This window comes from Oryx dammah, unplaced genomic scaffold (genome assembly GCF_014754425.2).
Source record: "Oryx dammah isolate SB20612 unplaced genomic scaffold, SCBI_Odam_1.1 HiC_scaffold_5, whole genome shotgun sequence".
Taxonomy (NCBI): Eukaryota; Metazoa; Chordata; class Mammalia; order Artiodactyla; family Bovidae; genus Oryx; species Oryx dammah.
In genome coordinates this window covers 52,385,994-52,405,857 of record NW_024070189.1, presented here as the reverse complement: position 1 = coordinate 52,405,857, position 19,864 = coordinate 52,385,994, and the positions used below count along the sequence as shown (strand labels likewise).

At 33.9% G+C, this 19,864-nt stretch overlaps 1 protein-coding gene across 15 annotated transcripts in view; it reads left to right on the top strand.

Moving 5' to 3' along the window:
* The window catches only part of TCERG1 (transcription elongation regulator 1), a 52,740-nt gene that overhangs the window by 27,677 nt on the left and 5,199 nt on the right, over positions 1-19,864 (top strand). For 9 of the 15 annotated variants that reach the window (XR_005721010.1, XM_040239773.1, XM_040239780.1 and 6 more), the window contains 10 exons: positions 1,175-1,335; positions 2,449-2,505; positions 2,649-2,715; positions 3,784-3,834; positions 5,193-5,328; positions 6,149-6,238; positions 9,402-9,520; positions 12,820-12,970; positions 17,145-17,309; positions 17,562-17,744. Coding sequence is in view for 14 of the 15 variants with exons in the window: in XM_040239773.1 (XP_040095707.1) it covers positions 1,175-1,335; positions 2,449-2,505; positions 2,649-2,715; positions 3,784-3,834; positions 5,193-5,328; positions 6,149-6,238; positions 9,402-9,520; positions 12,820-12,970; positions 17,145-17,309; positions 17,562-17,744 (1,180 nt within the window). In the remaining variant the exon portion in view is untranslated. The remainder of the gene's footprint in view (positions 1-1,174; positions 1,336-2,448; positions 2,506-2,648; positions 2,716-3,783; positions 3,835-5,192; positions 5,329-6,148; positions 6,239-9,401; positions 9,521-12,819; positions 12,971-17,144; positions 17,310-17,561; positions 17,745-19,864) is intronic. The other 6 variants (XM_040239783.1, XM_040239775.1, XM_040239785.1 and 3 more) reach the window with 1 other exon arrangement.

Sequence of the window (19,864 nt, the reverse complement as noted above, 5' to 3'; positions counted from 1 at the left end):
ATCTGTCTATGTTGTGTCTAAAAATGATTTTCTCGAAGTCTATCCTGTTTGGGGTTTACTGAACTTCCTTAGTATTTCTGTCTTCTACCAAATTTGGAGATATCTTTGGGCCATTTTGTCTTTAAATTTTTTCTGCCCCAATATTCTCTTCTGGGATCCCAGTGACATGTCTGTTAGGCATTTTGATATAGTCCCATAGGTTCCTGAAACACCATTCTTTTTTTTTTTTTTTTTTAAGTTTCTCTGCTGAGAACCTCTGTCTTCTTTCAAGTTTTGGTTTATCTTTGTTTTGTTTTTCTTTATCTCATTAAGTGTAATTATAATTGCTGCTGTAAAGTGTTTGATTATTTCAACAATAGAGGCTTTGTCTGATTAATTTTAACATCTAGGTTACCTTGAGCTTGGCAGCTGTTGATTAATTTTGATTATCTGGTCATAAAGACCTGATTTCTCTTAGTTTTAGCTGCCTGTGCTACTATTACTGTGCAGCCGGGGGCCTCAGCAGAGGTTTGAGGGAGAAATTTATACCCTTGCTTCTCTAAATTTTGACTCCATATCTCTGTGTTTTTTTTTTTTTTTTTTTTAAACCTTAGAGAGTTCTTATGTACTTGTTTTTTTCTATATTGTTGCTGAGTTTCTAGTTGTAATTAATAGGAACAGTGGGTTGTACTGGGCTACAGTGCCATAGCACAATAGGTGCTTTTATTTTTAAATACTTGATATAGTCAATTATTTAAAGGCTTCATAAATAATTGCATTTGATTTTGTAGTCTGTCTGGTTTGGTAAGAAATAGTAAGTTTTATGTAATAGGTCAGATGCTGTGGTGTGTTCTTTAGCTTTAGAACTGCTTAATAGCATTAGTATTTGCTGTTAGGCTCATCTTTTGTGATAGGTTAACATTGAGTATGCCAGACATGTTCCTGAGCACTCTAACTGATCATGAATATTTTGCTTTTACTAGTTTTCTGTTAGTATGTTGAGTTGCTGTTTTACCTCACCCATAGCCAGTCACCTCTCCTGTTCTGAAAATCATATTTGGTTCTCTGTAAGGAATAATAATATGAGCATGTCCTTCCCCACCACCACCACTTCCCCTTTTGATTGGATGGCATTAAAAGCCCTAACTATAAAATACGTTCCATAATGTAAGAAAATGTTTAAATCTGTTCCTAGGTGTGTTGTTTGGACTGGTGATGAGAGGGTCTTCTTTTATAATCCTACCACCCGTCTATCTATGTGGGACCGACCCGATGATCTGATTGGAAGGGCAGATGTTGACAAAATTATTCAAGAGCCCCCTCATAAAAAAGGAATGGAAGAAGTGAAGAAACTAAGTAAGTCTTAAATTAGGATTTATCCTCTAATTTTAATGTTCTTTTAATATTTTTATGGAATATATGAGGCAGTTTAGAAATGTCTATTTTCAAGAAATATAAGGAAAGGAATATTTGAGAAATGGAAATTAGACTGCTCTTCTAGATTGATTCATATAATTAAAAAATAGAGAATTTGGATAAAATTATGGTTTGTAAAATATTTATTATATGTATTTTAAAAACATCTTGTTCTTTTCAAGGTTGTCAGTTAGTCCAAGATATGCTGGTACTGCTGATGGCTTGCTTCATTCTCATTAATGGTACTAAAATGCTCCTCAGTGAGCCTTTCAGCACCTTTTGTGATTAGTGTTACATATTTTGAAATAATCAAGCTGTGCAGAGTATTTTTAAAATATTGTTTATTAAAATTTCGTTAACTAAAACTGCAGTCTTTTAAACTTGATGAAATTTAGGGAAGTAAACCTTATTCCTGGGACTAGAGAGACACCTGCACCTTATTAAGAGATAATCTTTTAATTCACCTTACCCTCAGGCAGCCTTTCAATGTAAGATATATAGTAAATATAAATATTTGTATATAATTTTTATTGCATTTTTTATTGAAAATTTGCCATGGTATTGATAAGATTGTGTTTTTTAAAAAACCCTTTATGTAGTACAGAAGCATGATAAATGACTCAATACTTTAGTTGAAACAAATCCTGATTGTATCATTTATAATAATTGAGAAATCTTCATATATTATATATATATACACATGGTACTAACATTTTCTGCTTGCTAGTGATTTCCCAATTATTGGAACTTGGTCTACCTGGTGCAAAAGGTATAAGGGTTTTATTCATTTATTTGATAAATATTCACTTATTTGATAAATGAATACAATATTCATTTATTTGATAAATTTTTTGTTAATAAAAATTTCAGAATGAGTCAAGTCTAATGTAAAGGGAAGATTAATAGAGGAGTTGCAGAACTATCACGATTTGTTTACTGTTTTTTAAAGAGGTGTTATAGATAGATAAATAGTTAAGGAGTAATTTTATTAAAGAAAAGATTGTATAATATATGCATATAACTATTCATAATTTTTGAAATTTTTTTTGCCAGGGCACCCAACCCCGACAATGCTGTCCATCCAAAAGTGGCAGTTCTCTATGAGTGCAAGTGAGTGAGCTATAAGTTGCAGCTTTAAAAAATACTGCTGACACAAGTGTTCTAATAGTGGTTAGCAGAAGGATTCATACCTAAATATTTAAATTGTTGCTTGCTTATTTTTATTCTGACAGTTAAATTAAATTTTCTTATAGTTAAAGAAGAACAAGAATTAATGGAAGAAATGAATGAAGATGAACCTGTTAAAGCCAAAAAACGGAAGTAAGTAATACTTATAGTTTATGTAATTTAGGTAGATTTTTACCTTTAAAAGATGATTAGGCTACAGTCAGTTCATGATTAGGACAGGTAATGTGTGTGTGTTAGGAGGCAGAAGTTATGATTGCTCTCTTTAGGCCTATTACTAAGCCTTGGTTTAAGATGTAGAAATGGTGTCCCTTCTGTTTCTAGATGTGGAAGAGTTTTGGTTATTTAAATATATATTATGAAGCCAAATGACATTATATGATAAATTGTTTTAAGAAATTCATTACACCTGAATTTTATAAAAAAAGTTTCCTTCCTAATATAGACCCCAACAGATACTGTTCCAAAAATCTGGTAAATGTAGACCCAGACTTCTCTCTCTTTTCATATACTTGTCATTCCACTTAGTCCTTGTATCCGTGGTCATTACTTGTTGAAGAGGGAACCCCTGAGGCTATTATTATTAGAAAGTGCTCTGAGAGAAAGAGAGTGGTATAAATGGAAGCTTTAGTTTGACCGATGTGCAGTAAAATAAGAATGTTACTAGTTATGGGGGGTGAATGGGTGGGGTAGAAGGTGTTTGTATATGAGTGGGGGAGGCATGGGACCATTATTTAGCAGCAAGAAGGAAAGTTTGAAGACATTATTATGGATTGGTTTATCATAGTCCTTATCTGAGGACAGATTGAATGCAGCCAAATTATGGCAAGAAATCAGTAAGACAACCCCTGTTAAGGGTGTTTCTTTTTTTAAAAAAGTTTCTTTATTGGCAACAGTGTTACAGAAATTAAGATATTAAAGTGTGACTCATAATTGACCACAGTAACAACAGCTGTTTGAATTTTTACAGTTGACTTTTTAGTTCTTGACCAAATGTATTTTTTTATTAGTTGTAATCAACTGAATTTGTGTTCTTTTAAAAATCTAGAATAAGAATTTGTTTTCTTAATTATTATAAATGACTGTATTCATTCTGTTTATGTACCATGATTTTGGATGTTCCTACAATGTTAAACTTTTAGGTTGTTTTTAATTGTTTGTTCTTATAGACAACTCTGTAAGGTTTTTAACTGCTTTTATCAGGAGAATGTCAAAGAAGTCCTTTATGTGGATTGCCCGAGCTTCTCTATTTAGGTACAAAGCTAAAAGCCTGTTTTTCCTGGCTTAGTTTTTCTTTTATTTCTTTTATTGAGATAGATAGTGATAGTTTGTATTGTGACATTTTCATTTAGTATAATTCTTTAAAGGTTATTTGTTTTCATTAGTTGTATTTCTTGTCTTTTAACTCTTTATATAAATAGTTCTTAAATAAATTATTATAAGAGGGTATATTGTTTGGCAAATTGCTTTTACCTGTTTGTTTTGTGCATATCTTAGGTCACAGACTATCTCGCTAAGTTCCTGCAGGTCACGGATTATATCTTCTATTTTTGATTCATTCCCTAAATTGCTAAATACCTCTCACCATATTTGTGGGCTAGCCTTAGTTCCATTTAAATCTCCTGGGCTACCCTCATTTCCCTATATAGCATGATTTTGAATTTCCTAATGTTCTGTTTTCCTAATTCCCTTAAGTTTATGCAGGAAATATGAACCAATTTTATTTGTATACAAAGCAGATCGAATTTAAGATGGAAGATCTGCTTAAACACACCTGAATATTACTGAATTACTTTTTTTGATTATTCACATGAATGGGCCTTCTTCATAGGGCAGATGTGTGAGAGGTGACTTAATTTCATGTTCACAATGTCACCTGAGTACTGTACAACAGCAGGGTTGCCCTTAGCCCTGAGGTGCACTTTTGGAGAAACAAGAAGTAGTTTAGTCATTGATGAACAGTTCTAATTCCACCTAACTACTCCGGGGCCTATGTTGCTCTCTGGGACCTGTCCTTCAACTTAAATCTCAACTTATCACCCAGAAAGTGAGTAAAAAAAATGTCAGGTAGGTAAGGTATATATCTCACATATCCACTTGGCCAAATTTGCAGATATTTTATTTTCAAAATAAATATTTGAGATTAGTAAGACTTTTACCAATTTTTCTTAGATTAAAAATCGTATGCATTTATAATGTAAAAACATTTTGGAAAATACTGTTTTTCCTATATCATTTCAAAAACTAAAAATTATATTCTGTGCTGTTTGATTCTAACACTTAGAGTTTATTGCAATATTGGATAAGTTTTGTTTTTAAGTAAGGTCATTTATTTTGTGTATCAAGTAGTATCAGGGAGAGACAGCATATTAAAGGTATTTTTCTTTCCTAACAATGTAGCCACTGTAACATCATTAGAAGCTCATTGTAACTTTATTATTATAATGAAAGTTGCTTATCCCTTAGAGTTGATTTGAAAAACTCAGTATAATTTGTTTTTGCCAGAAATAATCTGCTCATTAGTGAGTCTTGAATATTCCAGTGATTTAAGATTTTAGTAAGATTATATATTAATATTTTGTCAGTTGATGCCTGTATTTTCTTTTTTATAGGAGAGACGATAATAAAGACATTGATTCAGAGAAAGAAGCTGCCATGGAAGCTGAAATTAAAGCTGCCCGAGAAAGGGCCATTGTCCCTCTGGAGGCCCGAATGAAGCAGTTCAAGGACATGCTGCTAGAGAGAGGGGTCAGAAAACAATCTTTGGGGGAGATATTTCTGTTTTGTATAAGTAATATAAATATGTCTTGCTAAAAGGTCAAATCTAAGGTTAGTGCTCATGTCGTGGGGGCGGGATAAGGGAACCCTGTCAAATCACTGTGCTCTTTTTCAGATAGCCGTTTTCTTGACTAATTATATTATGTTTTAACTAAATGCCATTTTATTATCCTTTTAAGTACAAATAACATTTAACATTTATTGGGTCATTAAATTTTGGTGAGTAATATGACGAGTATTAACATTACAGAATGGCGGACAACTCGGGATAGGTAAGGTAAATGTGATTCTTTTAATATCTATAGAATGGCTTTTGGTTAAAGGAGTACTGGTACTTTATGATATTACTATTAATGAAGCTTAATTGAGAAGGGATTTCAACCTTTTGATTATATTCACAGATTCATTTGAGTAAGTAAAATTGTTCAACTTTACATCACAACATTGTTCACAAGATTAGAGCAAGCTTGGGAAATCAAAATGCAAATCTTCAAGGCTTTTTCTGATGTACTGATTTTTAAAATGTCACACAGTAGTGGTTATTTTAATGAGTAATTAAGTGTGTTATTTCTATATAATATAGAAATGTTCAGAGCCAATTAGTGTGGAAATTTGCTTTTGCCTAGCCTCCCACTGCTTGTCATTTATTAGTGATGAAAACTGCAGTATGTTTTTTATTATGTGTCCTTTTTAAGTAGACGTCCCGTAGATTTCAAGCAAAATTATATGACCTTTCAGTTTTTAGAGCCAACTTAATTTATGAGGCAATACATTTTTTTTTATTTTAAAGGTGTCTGCTTTTTCAACATGGGAGAAGGAGTTGCACAAGATAGTTTTTGATCCTCGGTACTTATTGCTCAATCCTAAAGAGAGAAAACAGGTAAAATGAAAATAACAGTAAGAAATGTATATACCTTGCAAGCATAACTTTTAAATTGAACCTTTTCATACTTTAGTGACCCTCTCTGTGGACATTTCTGCCTCAGAAATACTTTGATATTTTTGCCATCATGGACATGGCTTTTGCCTCATGAACATTTTGTCCTTAGGTTTCATATATACTGATGTTATACAAAGGTTTCAAAATCAACTCATGTACAGTTATTAATTTTTACTGGACAATTCTTCCTTCCCAACTATTATGTATCAGTATATACATATATATGTATCTGTATTGTAGACAGACAAGACTCAGCATGTTTTATCTCACACCCTCTACATATCTGTTAAGTGGCAGCTGTGAGGACGTCTTTTCATAATAAACTTAATGGACTCTTCAGGTCTCTACTGAAGTAGAATTATAAGAACTAGAGTTGCCTTATTACCGAGCTGCTGTTTATTCCCATTGTGCTTCAGTGATATATATCTCATAGTGAATGCTTCCTCTAAAGTATTGCACACTGCGAACTTTCCTGAATTACCTGGACCACCCTGATACTGATCTCTGTAAAACATTGAGTGTGTTGAACCACTTGCTATAGTGCTATTGAGGTACACAATTTCATTTGGTAGAAGTACTGTCCATCTTCCATATTTATAATTTAATGGTTGGAATAATTTAGGTCTAATTATAGACTTTTTATGAAAAGAGGAAGTTTACACTGTGTCAGAAATGTATTTGAGACTCGAAATAGGAAGACCTGACTTTCCATATGTATTTACACCTATATTTCATGCACAGTAGTCTTTTTTATTTTAAACTCTTCATTCATGTGTGATGGTCTCATTTTCACTCAGTTGATGGCCCTATCAGAACCTGTAAGTTAGCCTTGATTTTTTACTTTCCCCACTGTGCATTTCAAGTCTTATCAGCACAGTCTACCTCAAAAACCTTTTCTAAATCCAACCTCTTATTTACCATTTCCCTCACTAAACCCTCATTCAAAATACTGTGATTGTGGTGCCTAATGGAACTCCTTGCCTCCTCCATTCTTTCTGTCCTCTGTAGTCAAGTTCTTTTTCCATACAGCAGCCAGACTAATCTTAAAATTTAAATGACAAATTAAGGCAGTATTCTGTTGCTTGAAAAATGTGCACTGCTTACTGTTAGAGTTAGAATAAAGTTTTCATGGCTGTAAGATTCTCTATATGCTCATATCTGCATACTTCTCAAGGCTCTTATGTTCATTAATTCACTAACACTCATATGCCTTGGCCAGTACTGGAATTTTCTGATACTTACTAGTCCCTCTTCTGGAGTGTTCTTCCCCCAGGTGTTTGCATAGCTTACTAAATCATTTACATTCAGATACTTGTCCAGATGCCTTTTGATCAACCTCTTTGCCTTCATTACTCTCAGTAGCACTCAGAACTCTCACCTAAAATTATTTTACCATCTGTCTTTTCCTACCACAACCTGGGGACTTTGATGCTTAGATGTCTTTGTAGACCCTGACTGCTAATGATTAAGAACAAGGCACTAAAATACTCTTTGGGCTCTCTTAGCATCTGGGTGGGCTCTTAAGATTGTTGGCTTTACTGTAGAACAGTGGTTCTCAACCAGGGGTTTTTTTTACACTGGAGGACATTTTAGTTTGCCCCAGTGAGGGAGTGCTGCTGGCATCTGGCAGCCAGGGATGCTTCTGAACATGGTCTGGTCAGTGCTGAGGTTAGAAACTGCCCTGCTGTGGGATGATTTCAGCTGGTTTATTGAGATCCTCTAGAGCAGGTCATTTTTAAGCTGGTGAGATCCTGGATAAGGGCTGAGTCTTGATAACATGGTATGTTTTCTCAGCGTGGTATATTTTCTCAATCTAGTACACCTCAATCCTAATTTATGTTCTCCCAGTCCAGAGATGGTTTTGCTTTTTAGAGGAAGGGTCAGCAAAATTTTAACATAAAGGATTAGATAATAAATACTTCAGGTTTTGTGGGCTATATCGTCTCTGTCATAATTGTGTAACTCTGCTGTTGTAATGTGAAAACACTTGTAGATTTATGTAAAGGAGTGAGTGGACACTGAAATTTGAATCTTATTTAATTTTATGTGCAATTAAGTTTTCTATTTTTTCCCCCACCTTTAAAAATATCAGAACTATTCTTAGGCTGTATAGGAACAGGCAGCAGGCCAGATTTGGCCAACAGATTGTGATTTGCTAACCCTTGCTTTCTAAAATCACTCCTTGCCTTTTACTGAGTTTCAAAAGTGCCTCAGATACATAAAGTTGGCAAGGAGGATCTAGTGATTAAACTGCTTTTTCAAAATCTTTGTTATAGCTGTATTGTGTCCTTACTTGATGGGTATCTGGTGCTGTCAATTCTTGAGCTAGTGAAGGAGTCTCTAATTTTAAAAACTGGCTTCTTGGTTTCCTGACTGCTGGTTTAGGGTTAGCTTTCTCTTGTCTGCCAAATCCTTTATTGCCTGTCCATGTGCTTTTCTTTTTTTTTCCATGTGCTTTCCAAGTTCCCAGAGTTGCTATTTCTTTTCCCCCCATTTCTCTGTTCTTACTGATTTGTAACTTAAAAAAGGAGATCCTCTATTGTCATTTTATTGTTGTTTCAAGAAAGCAGGAAATAGATATGTATGTTCAGTTCAGAATCTTGACTGTACACTATTAAATGGAGAAAAATACATAGAATATACGTATATGTATATGTATGCATGATTACATTTTGGTGAAAATAATTATATCTTAAAGAAAAGCACAGAAATAAAATTCCAGTATAGATTCCATCCATATTGTTAATGTTTTTTTTAAAAGGGATTTGTGAAGACTGAGATTTCTCTTTAACTTTTTATATTGCTTAAAATTTTAAAAATAAACCTGTACTCAGTTTGTAGACAGGGAAAAGGGCTTTTAACTTTTTAATTCTGGAAGCCTAAAAACAAGACTTGTATGCTTGTGTAATTCTGTCAATTGAAGCTTTAAAGTTGAGATTTGCTATAGATCATTGGCATATAATTGAGTTACCTATAATTAATATACTTTTCCTATTTTGGGACAGATATTGACATAGCATTTTTTTTTTCATAGATTGTATAGTTTGGTATTTAGAGTACAGTATGAAAGACTGACATCGATTTGTGTTTTTTTTTGTAATAGGTATTTGATCAGTATGTAAAGACCAGGGCAGAGGAAGAACGCAGGGAAAAGAAAAACAAAATAATGCAAGCCAAGGAAGATTTCAAAAAAATGATGGAGGAAGCAAAATTTAATCCGAGGTATATGGTTTATTACTGTCAAATATCAAAGCATGTATGTATTTTCTCCTAGATCAGTTAAAATATATATATATATATCTTTTGGATTTGGGGACATGAAAAGCTTCTTGTTTATTGATTTCTGGCTTTCCAAGAATCTTCTTTCTTAATACATTTTCTTTGGAGGATTCCTGGTACTGGTTCCTGAGGCACTGGTTTTCAAGAAGGTAGCTTGTTTTAAAAGATTCTCTTTGAGAATAAGTTTCTTTCTCTGAAACTAGTAAATGATTAAAAATTTACTGTCTTCTTAAAGGTTTGCACATAATAAATTGCAGAGCAGGGATATTATTTTGATTGAATTGAAATAATGTAGGATCTTTCATTTTAAAAATGTCTAAATGTGTTGATGATTGTTCAACACTTCTAATTGATAGTATATATTGAATATATAAAGATGGCTGAAAAAAAGGAGATATTTTAAACTTACATGCTTAGGATTATAATAATGTCATCAATTATTGGATATTTTAGATATATGAACTTATACATATATGCAGTTAAAGTAACATGCATATGTATGTGTGTATTACCACATTCAGTCTTCAGAACAGCCAATATGATTTAGGCGCTCATATCCTACCTATTTTAGAAATTAAGGAAAGTAAGATTTATACACATTAGGTCACTTCACTGAGTGGATGTGGAATTTCAGCTAGATTGCAGTATTTTAAATTGCTATGAACATCCCAGAATATGGAGAATTTCTGAAACTGTGGGGTAGAATCATGGAATCTCTGGGTTAAACGGTACTGTTTAAGGGTAATAGAGTTTGAGACTCTCCAGGAGATCTTGGGCTTTTTTCTTAATCAAAAGAGTAAAAATTCATGGGTCCGTGTAGTTGTGACTCTGTTATAAAATATTTTTTGGAAAAGGATTTAGTCTCAGGAGATGCATGCTGAAATATTTATTGATGGAATCCTGTGATGTCTACAGGTTACTTCCAAATGATTCCGGAAAATATATCCATAAAAACCCTTTATGGATCTGGGAATAATTGAGACTCCAATGAGATTTCTCTTTTGTAGATTTGAAAAGTTAAATTTTGCTGTATCACAGTACCCTACTAATATTCTTTTGGGGCAGATAAAATTGTTTGAGTGATTTTTACTATGCAGGTTATATCAGAAAGTAAAGCCATCAGGCACAGAACTGGAAGTCTTAGCACTTGGGGCATTGGGCCATATTGCTAAATTGACGCATTTGACAATTGGCGTAGAGATTAGGACCCATTTTAGTAAGTAGGAAACAAAGAGAAAAACTTAATAAAGTTGAGAAAATACCATCCATAGACTTTCTTTGAATTGGAAAAAGACCACAAGCACAGAACTCTAAAGCACTGGAGTTTATTCCAAGGGAAAGAATGACTGGGAAGAATTACCTAACTTTAGTGCCTGTTTTTTCTATGTCTTTTTTCTTTTTTGTTGGAAATTTCAGGTGTACTTTCTATGGTTAACTTTGAGTCGTTATTACTTTCTCATCCATTATCACCAAAAACTATCCACCTCACTCTTTTCTGTAAAGAACTGTTATACCATGTCTGTTATAAAGTATGTAGGAAAATGCTATTATAAATCCTTTGCAATAGCATTTTTGGAGTTAAAACATGAGTCATATGAAAACATCTCTATGGAATCTAATGCTAAAACTTCATTTTAGTCTGTTCTGATTAAAAAGAAATTTACTACCTTTTTTTTTAAACCTCTTTTAAGTAATAGAAATATGTATTAAATGATTGAATTCTCACTTGTTCATTGATTTTACATTTTTAAGAAGTTTGTTCTTTAATCATAGTAATACCTTTTCTTAAAATTATAAAGTAGGGTACCTAATTTATCATGAAAAGAAAATAGGTTTATTGGACTTAATCTTTAATGCATGAGATAAACTATTTTATTTTTGTATTGTGATAGATGGTTTTTAAGGGAAAAGTAAGTTTTATTTTTCACCTCTAAAAATAAGCTAAACATGGGAGCATTTGAATTCTTACTATATATAATAAGGTAAAAAGCTTCAGATATTGAAATATATCCAAGTATATGAAAGCTTTAGAAATGCTTCTTTTATTCATGGAAAAACTTCTTTAATACTTGGTTTCATTGTCCCTCATAGACTTGATTTTCCATATTTCTACTGAAGCTACCTAATTGTTCATCCATTTTGGTCATGTTTTAAATTCTTTGAACATATTTTTATTTAATTCTTCCAATATAATTATAGTAGTTTAAAAGATTTGTCTGTACCTCAAGCAACATCTGGGTATCTTGGGTCACTTTTTATTGCTTAAGATTTCCCCCCCTCCTATGAATCACATGTTTCTTTGTATGTGTTGTGATTTTTAATTGAATATTGAAAATTGTGGAATAATAGGTAGAGACTGTTATCTTCCTCTCAAGAGTGTGGATTCTTGTTTTAGCAGGCACTTCAGTTACAGGCTGATGCCTTTAATTTTAGGTTTGATTTTATGCTGTTACTGTGAATCTCAGAAAGTGGGAATTGTTTTTGTCAAACTTGCAGCTTTGTCTCCCTGTGGATCTTTTGTGGGTTTTGTTGTCCTCATATTGTTCTTTTTCTAGCACTTTTTAGTGTCTAGTGTCTCTTTTTTGCTCTTATGCATGTAGCAGTTTGGTACAGGGAGTAGTTTTTCTGCTGTTTTATAGCTTGGTCTTGGCTGTCTACTTACTCATGGGGAATTTCTAAATGGTATTTTTCTGGGGTACCTTCTTTCTATAGCTTCTTCCTCTGCCATTTTTTTTAGCACCCCCAACTCTGATCTTTGCTGCTTCTAGCTCATGGGGATCACTGTACTCTTTTTGGACTCTAGCTGTTTGCATTTTGGGAAATTGTCCTGAGGCAGAGGGGCCATGGGGCTTCTTATACAGTTTTACTCTACCGGTTGTCCAGTGCTTGAAATCAGTTGCCTCATATATTTTGTCTGGTTTTATAGTTGCTTTTGGAGGGAGAGCTAATTCAGGAAGAGTTACTCAGTCTCATCTTAGAGTGGAACTAAATGAACTCTGAAGTTTCTTGAAATACACAGATTTTTTGCTCTCCAATGTCTGTCCCCCTAACATCATGCTGATAGTAATACAGATCTCTAACCATGTTTTCACTCTTTAGCCCTTTTACTCTTTTCTGTTGGTAGATGTTGGGACTCATTGTCTTGTTGGCACATACTCTTAATGGGAAGATGATATCATCTGTTCCTTTCTTTAAGTAGAAATAGCTCTACCAAAGTTAGCACACTTGCCATTTTGTTGCAGAGTTACATTTAGTGAATTTGCAGCCAAGCATGCTAAAGATTCAAGATTTAAAGCAATTGAAAAGATGAAAGATCGAGAAGCCTTGTTTAATGAATTTGTGGCAGCTGCAAGGAAGAAAGAGAAAGAAGATTCGAAGACGAGAGGTGAGAAGGTAAGAAGGTTTTTGGTTCGAGTGGTGTGATTGATGGGAGTATGAATGGGAAGGGACTAACCTGGTGTTCTTTCTAATCTCATTCATGGGCATAAATATTAAGTTGGCTAAAAGGTTCATCTGGATTTTCTATAACATTGTATGTATGGAAAAACTCAAACAAACTTTTTGGCCAACCCAATAACAAGATCCATATTTACTGTCTAGCTTTTAAAGTTAACTTTTACAGTTGCTTATGTGTGTGTGTGTTTGACTGCTTCCATAATGCACATTTTTAGTAATGTCATGAAACTGCATAGATTTTCTTTATATTTTGTTAATTCTCTGCCCATTAAATCCAGAACTGGTTATTAGGCTGTTCACTGGTGCTTGTCTGCTAACATTTCAAGGTTCTTCATAGGCAGTAACATTTAAATTTTTCAAAAAGCTTCTTTATATTTTTTGCCCTCTAAAAGATAGCATTTTAGTGACTTTCTAATCTTTTAGTAAACATATCTTACATATGAATTATTGCTTATCGGAATTAAAGGTCAGCTATTAAAGATTAATGAATTCCAAATGTCATTTGATAGCAGTGTCACAAATGAAGAGGAGTACACCACTGGGGAGGCAGACTGGTCGGGAGGTGGCACCAGTGGTGCGTGAACCATCAAAACACGCAGCCTCTCTTCTCAGTGACCCTGTGTGCTTTTGAATGGAGAAAAAGAACCTCTGAAGCTTTATTATTCTTGACATTTAAAATTGCCTCTTATTCCAGAGGGTTAAAATATTTCAAATTCTATTGAGAAATGTTGTTGTGGAAATAACACCACTCTTGTTGAAGAGAAGCATCTTTAATTGAACAATAACAACAGTATTAAGTGAAATAACTTTTGTCAGAAATAACTGAAATTTCCTGATTATGTGATTTATTATGCTTCATGGTAGATTTTTCCAGAATCATTTCACTATTAACTTTTTTGGGAGTAAATGATGGTGTTTCTCAGAGGAAGATAGTTTTACAAAAGCATTTTTGTCTTTTGAATTAGAATCATGTCAACCAATCAAATCTTACGATTGATTTTTAGTAAGAACTTACTGATATCATATGATTGCTTTTAAACAAATTGAATGTTTTTGCATTTGTAACTGATGTTCTTTCTCTAAACATGTTTTTTTGTGGCTATTTTATGTATGGTTTTATAACAAGTGAATAGACTTTCCAGTTTTGTGCTGTGTGGCCTGTCAGTCAGTTCGGTCTGACAGCTATTTAGTTACTGATAATGTAATTCTCTGATGAGGAAAGAATTGGCATCTCCCTGGTGGCACAGATGGTAAAGAATCTGCCTGTAGTGCAGGAGACTTGGGTTCAGTCCCTGGGTTGGGAAGATTTCCTGGAGAAGGGGATGACTATCCACTCCAGTATTCTTGCCTGGAGAATTCCATTAACAGAGGAACCTGGCAGGCTGCAGTCCGTGGGATCGCACAGAGTCGGACATACAATAAGCAACACTTCACTACACTTGTGTGGTGCTTTCAGCCTCATGTGGTTCTGGTACATTACTTTTGAGGTGGGGGCAGTCTTTTTTTCTTATAAAGTAATGAGAGTTGTGTCCAAAATGTGTTAATTAAAATAAGACCTTAAATAAACATTACATCTAAATAAACTTAATTATTCAGCTTTGTTGTCCTTTGATTGTAAAATTTGAATTCTCTAAAGGTTTAGCCTTGTACTATTACATTTTGGGGGAAAAATAGGAAATTACTAAAGTGAAACTTTTCTTAGCCAATTTAAAGAATGCAAAGTCAATTACTAACTAGGTATTGAAAGTAGAGGTTTAAATGTATATTTTATATTCAAATTTGAGAAGTATCTGGCTAATGAAGTTTTATCTCTTCATAACTGCTGCTGTATATTCTTATGAAGTATATTGGCAGTACATTAAAAATTTCTTTTTTAGTATTTACTTTTGGCTGTGCTGGATCTTTGTTGCTGCACACGGGCTTTCTCTAGACTCAGCAAGTGAGGGCTACTCTAGTTGTGGCATGTGGGCTTTTTGTTGCAGTGGTTTCTCTTGTAGAGCAAAGGCTCTAGGGTACATGGGATTGATAGTTGTTCCTCGCAGGCTTCCTTGTCCCACATCATGTGGAATCTTCCCAGACCAGGGATCGAACCCATGTTCCTTGCATTAGCAGGAGGATTCCTTACCACTGGACCACCAGCGAAGTCCTGAAGTACATTTTTTAATTGCCTTTTAACTGTGTATGATTGAATAGTAAACTGATACATTGGAATTTCTTTGTTCTTTTGATTCCTAACTGGTTTTTGTAACAGATAATTGAAGCAATAGCTGAATAGTAGTAATTGAAAGGTAATTTACTTGCTGAGTCAAAACTCATGAATGATACTGACTTTTGGTGAAATACTTTTTTTCTCTTTAATTGGGATTTTCAAACTAGAGTGCAGTCATCATTTTCATGTAGCTTTCATGGGTAGTTTTATTTAAAAAATGCCCCTAAAACTTTTACTGGGTAGTTTTGTTTACCAGAGTAGCTACCCTCGAGTTTTTGTTTGTTTGATAATTTTGTTATTATTATTACAACCAATTTTCATTGTTTCAAATAATTTATTTTTTGGAACAACAGATTTGAAGCTGCACATAATGGGGTTAATTCTTTTGTAAAGTTGGCATTTTTCTCTCTTCCCTCTCTTTCAAATTAGCTGCCAGATAATTTTTGTTACAGTACATTTGACTGAGGAGACTATTTCTACCTTAACTAAACAGCTTAGTTGGTAAGATGCTTTTATTTTTAGAGAGAAGAAAATAGGGACGATAGGGTCTTGAATTGTTGCTAATGATAATTGACATTTTATAGTTTAGAAAGATTATTATTTGATGCAGCTTAGCTATTTTATTAACATAAATTTTGCCTTCTGGGAATTTAGTGTTCATTGTGTCATATACAAAGTAGATATGAACAGAAAAATTGTTACATTGCTATTACATCAAGTAGTTTCTTTATTGCTATCTAGAAATACTGGGTTTATGAGTTATTTCTTATTAATCCAAACAAAGTCAAGAGCAGAGTTCCATGAATGGAGAGATTCACTGAATAGTTCTTATCTTTTAAAAAAGTCTCTAATACAGAAGCTCTGTTTCTTATAACCTTACAAGTGTTTTCCAAAAAGGACATCCACCTCCCTTTTAATCCTCTTTTAGGAGAAATGAAGTTACAGGGAGAAGTGAGAGGGTTGAAATAGACCTAAGGAATGATTCATTTTATTTTGTGCCCCCACAGAAATTCTGTTTCTATTCCTAATTTCTCATTCTCTTGGTCAGATGGGGAGACAGCATATTTAATCCCTACGGGGAAGAGAGGATCTTGACATGGTCAGAATCCTCTGCTGAAATGAGTTTAGCTACCTCAGATGTCTTCACTGGTAACAATACACGATAACCTAAATGAGACTGAATTTTAAAATGGATCCTCAAAGTGCATAGAAACAAATGCTTGTTTATTCTCTTCTTTTCGTATTAAAAAATAAAAAGTAAAATTGGGAAGAGGCTTTCTAAGTATTGCATATGTTGCCACTAAAGGATTGATATATAATATCTTTAGTATAATCTTACTAATTTGGTACTTAATTTGTTAAGAACATAATTTCATTGACACATATTCTGGTGAAGTCATACATGTTTAATGGCTAAAAAGTGCAAGAAATCTGAATATAGGTTTTTTGTTTTAGAAATGACTATAGAAATTATACAGTTTTCTTATACATATAAAGGTAAAAACATTGCTCTTTTTTTAAAGCAAAATATAAAAGTTTATTTTTTGTTTTTACACTTTTGACAGTAAGTTTCAGATTTGTAATAAGACTTGCTGTTTGGGTGCAGCTGTTTCCAAATTCCTCTATTAATTTTAACAGTTGTATTAATCTACTTTAAAAAATATTCCTACCATATTGATGTTGAAGTATTTTTGCCATTTGTTCATAAGCCTGAATTTTAATTTCTCATAAAAGAGCAGGTCTGATACTTTTTTGGTTTTGACTAAAATTTCACTTTAAATGTATTAAACAAATGATTCTCATCTTTAAGGTCAGTGAGCTTTGTTCTAGTTGTAAATCTTTATGAAGAATTTCTCATGGCATATTGTTTTCCTCCCACCTTACACCTGTTTTGAAATATAGATTAAATCGGATTTCTTTGAACTACTATCTAATCATCACTTGGACAGTCAGTCTCGATGGAGCAAAGTAAAAGACAAAGTAGAAAGTGATCCACGTTACAAAGCAGTGGATAGTTCATCCATGAGAGAAGACCTTTTCAAACAGTACATTGAAAAAATAGCCAAGGTAACTGTTGTGTTCACTTTTATGGTGACCATGGAGTAGTAAACCTGTTAATTGTGTTAGAAAGGTATTTGCCACTTCTTCAGGGTTTAGAATTTTTCTTGTTGGTATTCCTAATAGAACCTTTAGTAATTAATTTTGAAATGAGTGTTTAGGTATATTCTTGGTAAAAACTAGGTTTGAAACCTTGTATTTAGCAAACTAGTTATTCTGTGGGGTCATGCGTTAATGGAGTTGGTAATTTCACTTTTACAGAATTTAGACTCAGAAAAAGAAAAGGAGCTTGAAAGGCAAGCCCGCATTGAGGCAAGCCTTCGAGAACGAGAGAGAGAGGTTCAGAAGGCTCGTTCAGAACAAACAAAAGAAATAGATCGAGAGAGAGAACAGCACAAACGAGAAGAAGCTATCCAGAATTTCAAGGCTCTTCTGTCTGATATGGTATATATTACCGTTTTGCTTCTTTCTGTAAAGTATTGGGTATTAGAAATCTATTATATTACCTCATTAGTGGACATTTTAATATTCTTTAAATTGACTCTGAGAGTTGTAATTTATAAGTTACCTATAAAGTATTTTAAAATTGAGTACTTGGTATTAACACCAATAGAATAGGAAATCCTAGTTACTTAATATTTTCAGAAGTTTGATGTTTTGTACTTGTTTTTTTTTTTTTTTTTTTTTTAATCAGTCTTTCCGGAAACGGATCCGATATCTTTATTTTTGGGTTTGCTTATATACCTTTTGTTACACATAGGGATGAATACAGAGTCACGCGGGGGTCTTAGGGATATTCCATCATCTTCTGGCCATGAGTGAGACCTGCTGACATTCTATGATCCTTTCTTTCTGATGACCGAAATCTTATTTCCTCCAAGGGTGTTTTTTTCTTAAACCAGCCACCACCCTCCAGATAAAGTTGCATTCCTATAGGCTGAGGGTGTAGTGAGTTACAATCAAGAAAGGAATTTATTTAACCCAAGGTTAACATGATTAATCTTAAAGGTTAATACTTATTTCTCCTATATGCTTCAAGGTTAATACTTATTTCTCCTATATGTTAGTTATATTCATTATAAGGGCAGGGAACATGGAGATTTAGCAGCAAACATCAGTCCAACAAATGAAAATCCTTTTACCAATGCTCCCCTTAAGATCTATTTAGTCTTAAGATAGTGATAAAGTTACATTTTTACATAACAAAGACATAGTGATCTATAACAAAGCACAGTGATCTATTACAAAAGAGAAAATTCATTAACTCAGAAAGTCTAGTATTGCTAACATCTAAAACTACTATATTTCCTTTTCTATATTCCAAATACATTGATTAATATGTTCCCAGGTGCCGAAGGATATGGAGACCTGGTGGCAATCACTGACTCAATGACAAGAAAAAGTCCTATGCTAATTAAGACTCTCAAAATACTCCAAAACTCTCTGTGCTGTTTGTGGTTAAGAGGTAGTAAACAATCATGTGGCAGGAGTATGGATAGTCCTGTCACACAAGCTAGTTTGTCAGCAGAGAGGTTTGACCTGAGACATCCTTGTCCAACCCAGAGCAGGGAATTAGCAGCAGTCATTGACACAACAAATGAAAAACCTTCACCAATATAATTCCTAACCAACACACTATACTGATAATTTCTAACTCCCCCAAAGAATTTGCCTTTTGTAAGTCTAAAACATCCCGTGCCTCTCAGATATGGAGGCTGTAAACAATCACATGTGGCCGGACGAACCTATGCTTGCAGTCTAGATAACCTTCAGAGGAGTTCGTAAGCTGAAACACTCTTGTCACGCCCAGGAATTTTTATTGCCTTGGAGCTGCACGTTTACTCCTTCTCGAGAAAAATGGTTATGGGGGAGAGCCCCCCGTAAAGACAGAGGTGTAGGCGAGAGCATAAAAGAGGCTCTGGTTTTGGGGTAGATGCTCGGGAACAGGGGGTTACTTAATGTTTTCAGAAGTTTGATGTTTTGTACTTGTAAAATTTCATAATCTTTTAGTCTCAGAGCTTTTAAAAAATTGTCCTTGATGAAGTCATCTTAAATCATCATACACTTGCATGGGACTTAAAAAAAATCCTCCTGTATTACTCAGGTTGTTCAGATATGTAGGGTTTCTTGTCCCTACAGTGAATGCCCTCAGGCCACCCTGCTGTTCTGCTTGCTTTTTCCTCCTTGTCACTGTCTCTCCTACTATTTCTTTTAACAAGGCTCCTCTCATCACTCCTGTTGCTTCCTCTGATTTCTTCCCTTACTTCTCCTGGTCGGTTCTCAGTGACTTTTTTTCTGTTTCTTGCACAGTTACAGTTGTTTCCTGTTTTCTCTCCCTGCCTCTGCTTCCCCCAGATTCATCCTCTTGATTGCAATCACAGAAATCTTTGTAAAAGGCACATCTGATTCTTGTCGCTTTCCCCGTTGCTTGAAGAGAGTGAAGGTCCTTGCTACTCCTGGCAGTTCTTTTTTATTTTGTATTCCCAGTGCCAAGCTCAGTGTTCACTTGACATGTTTTTAGGTACTTTTTTTTTGGGTAAATAAATGTTTTTATATTTTTCTTC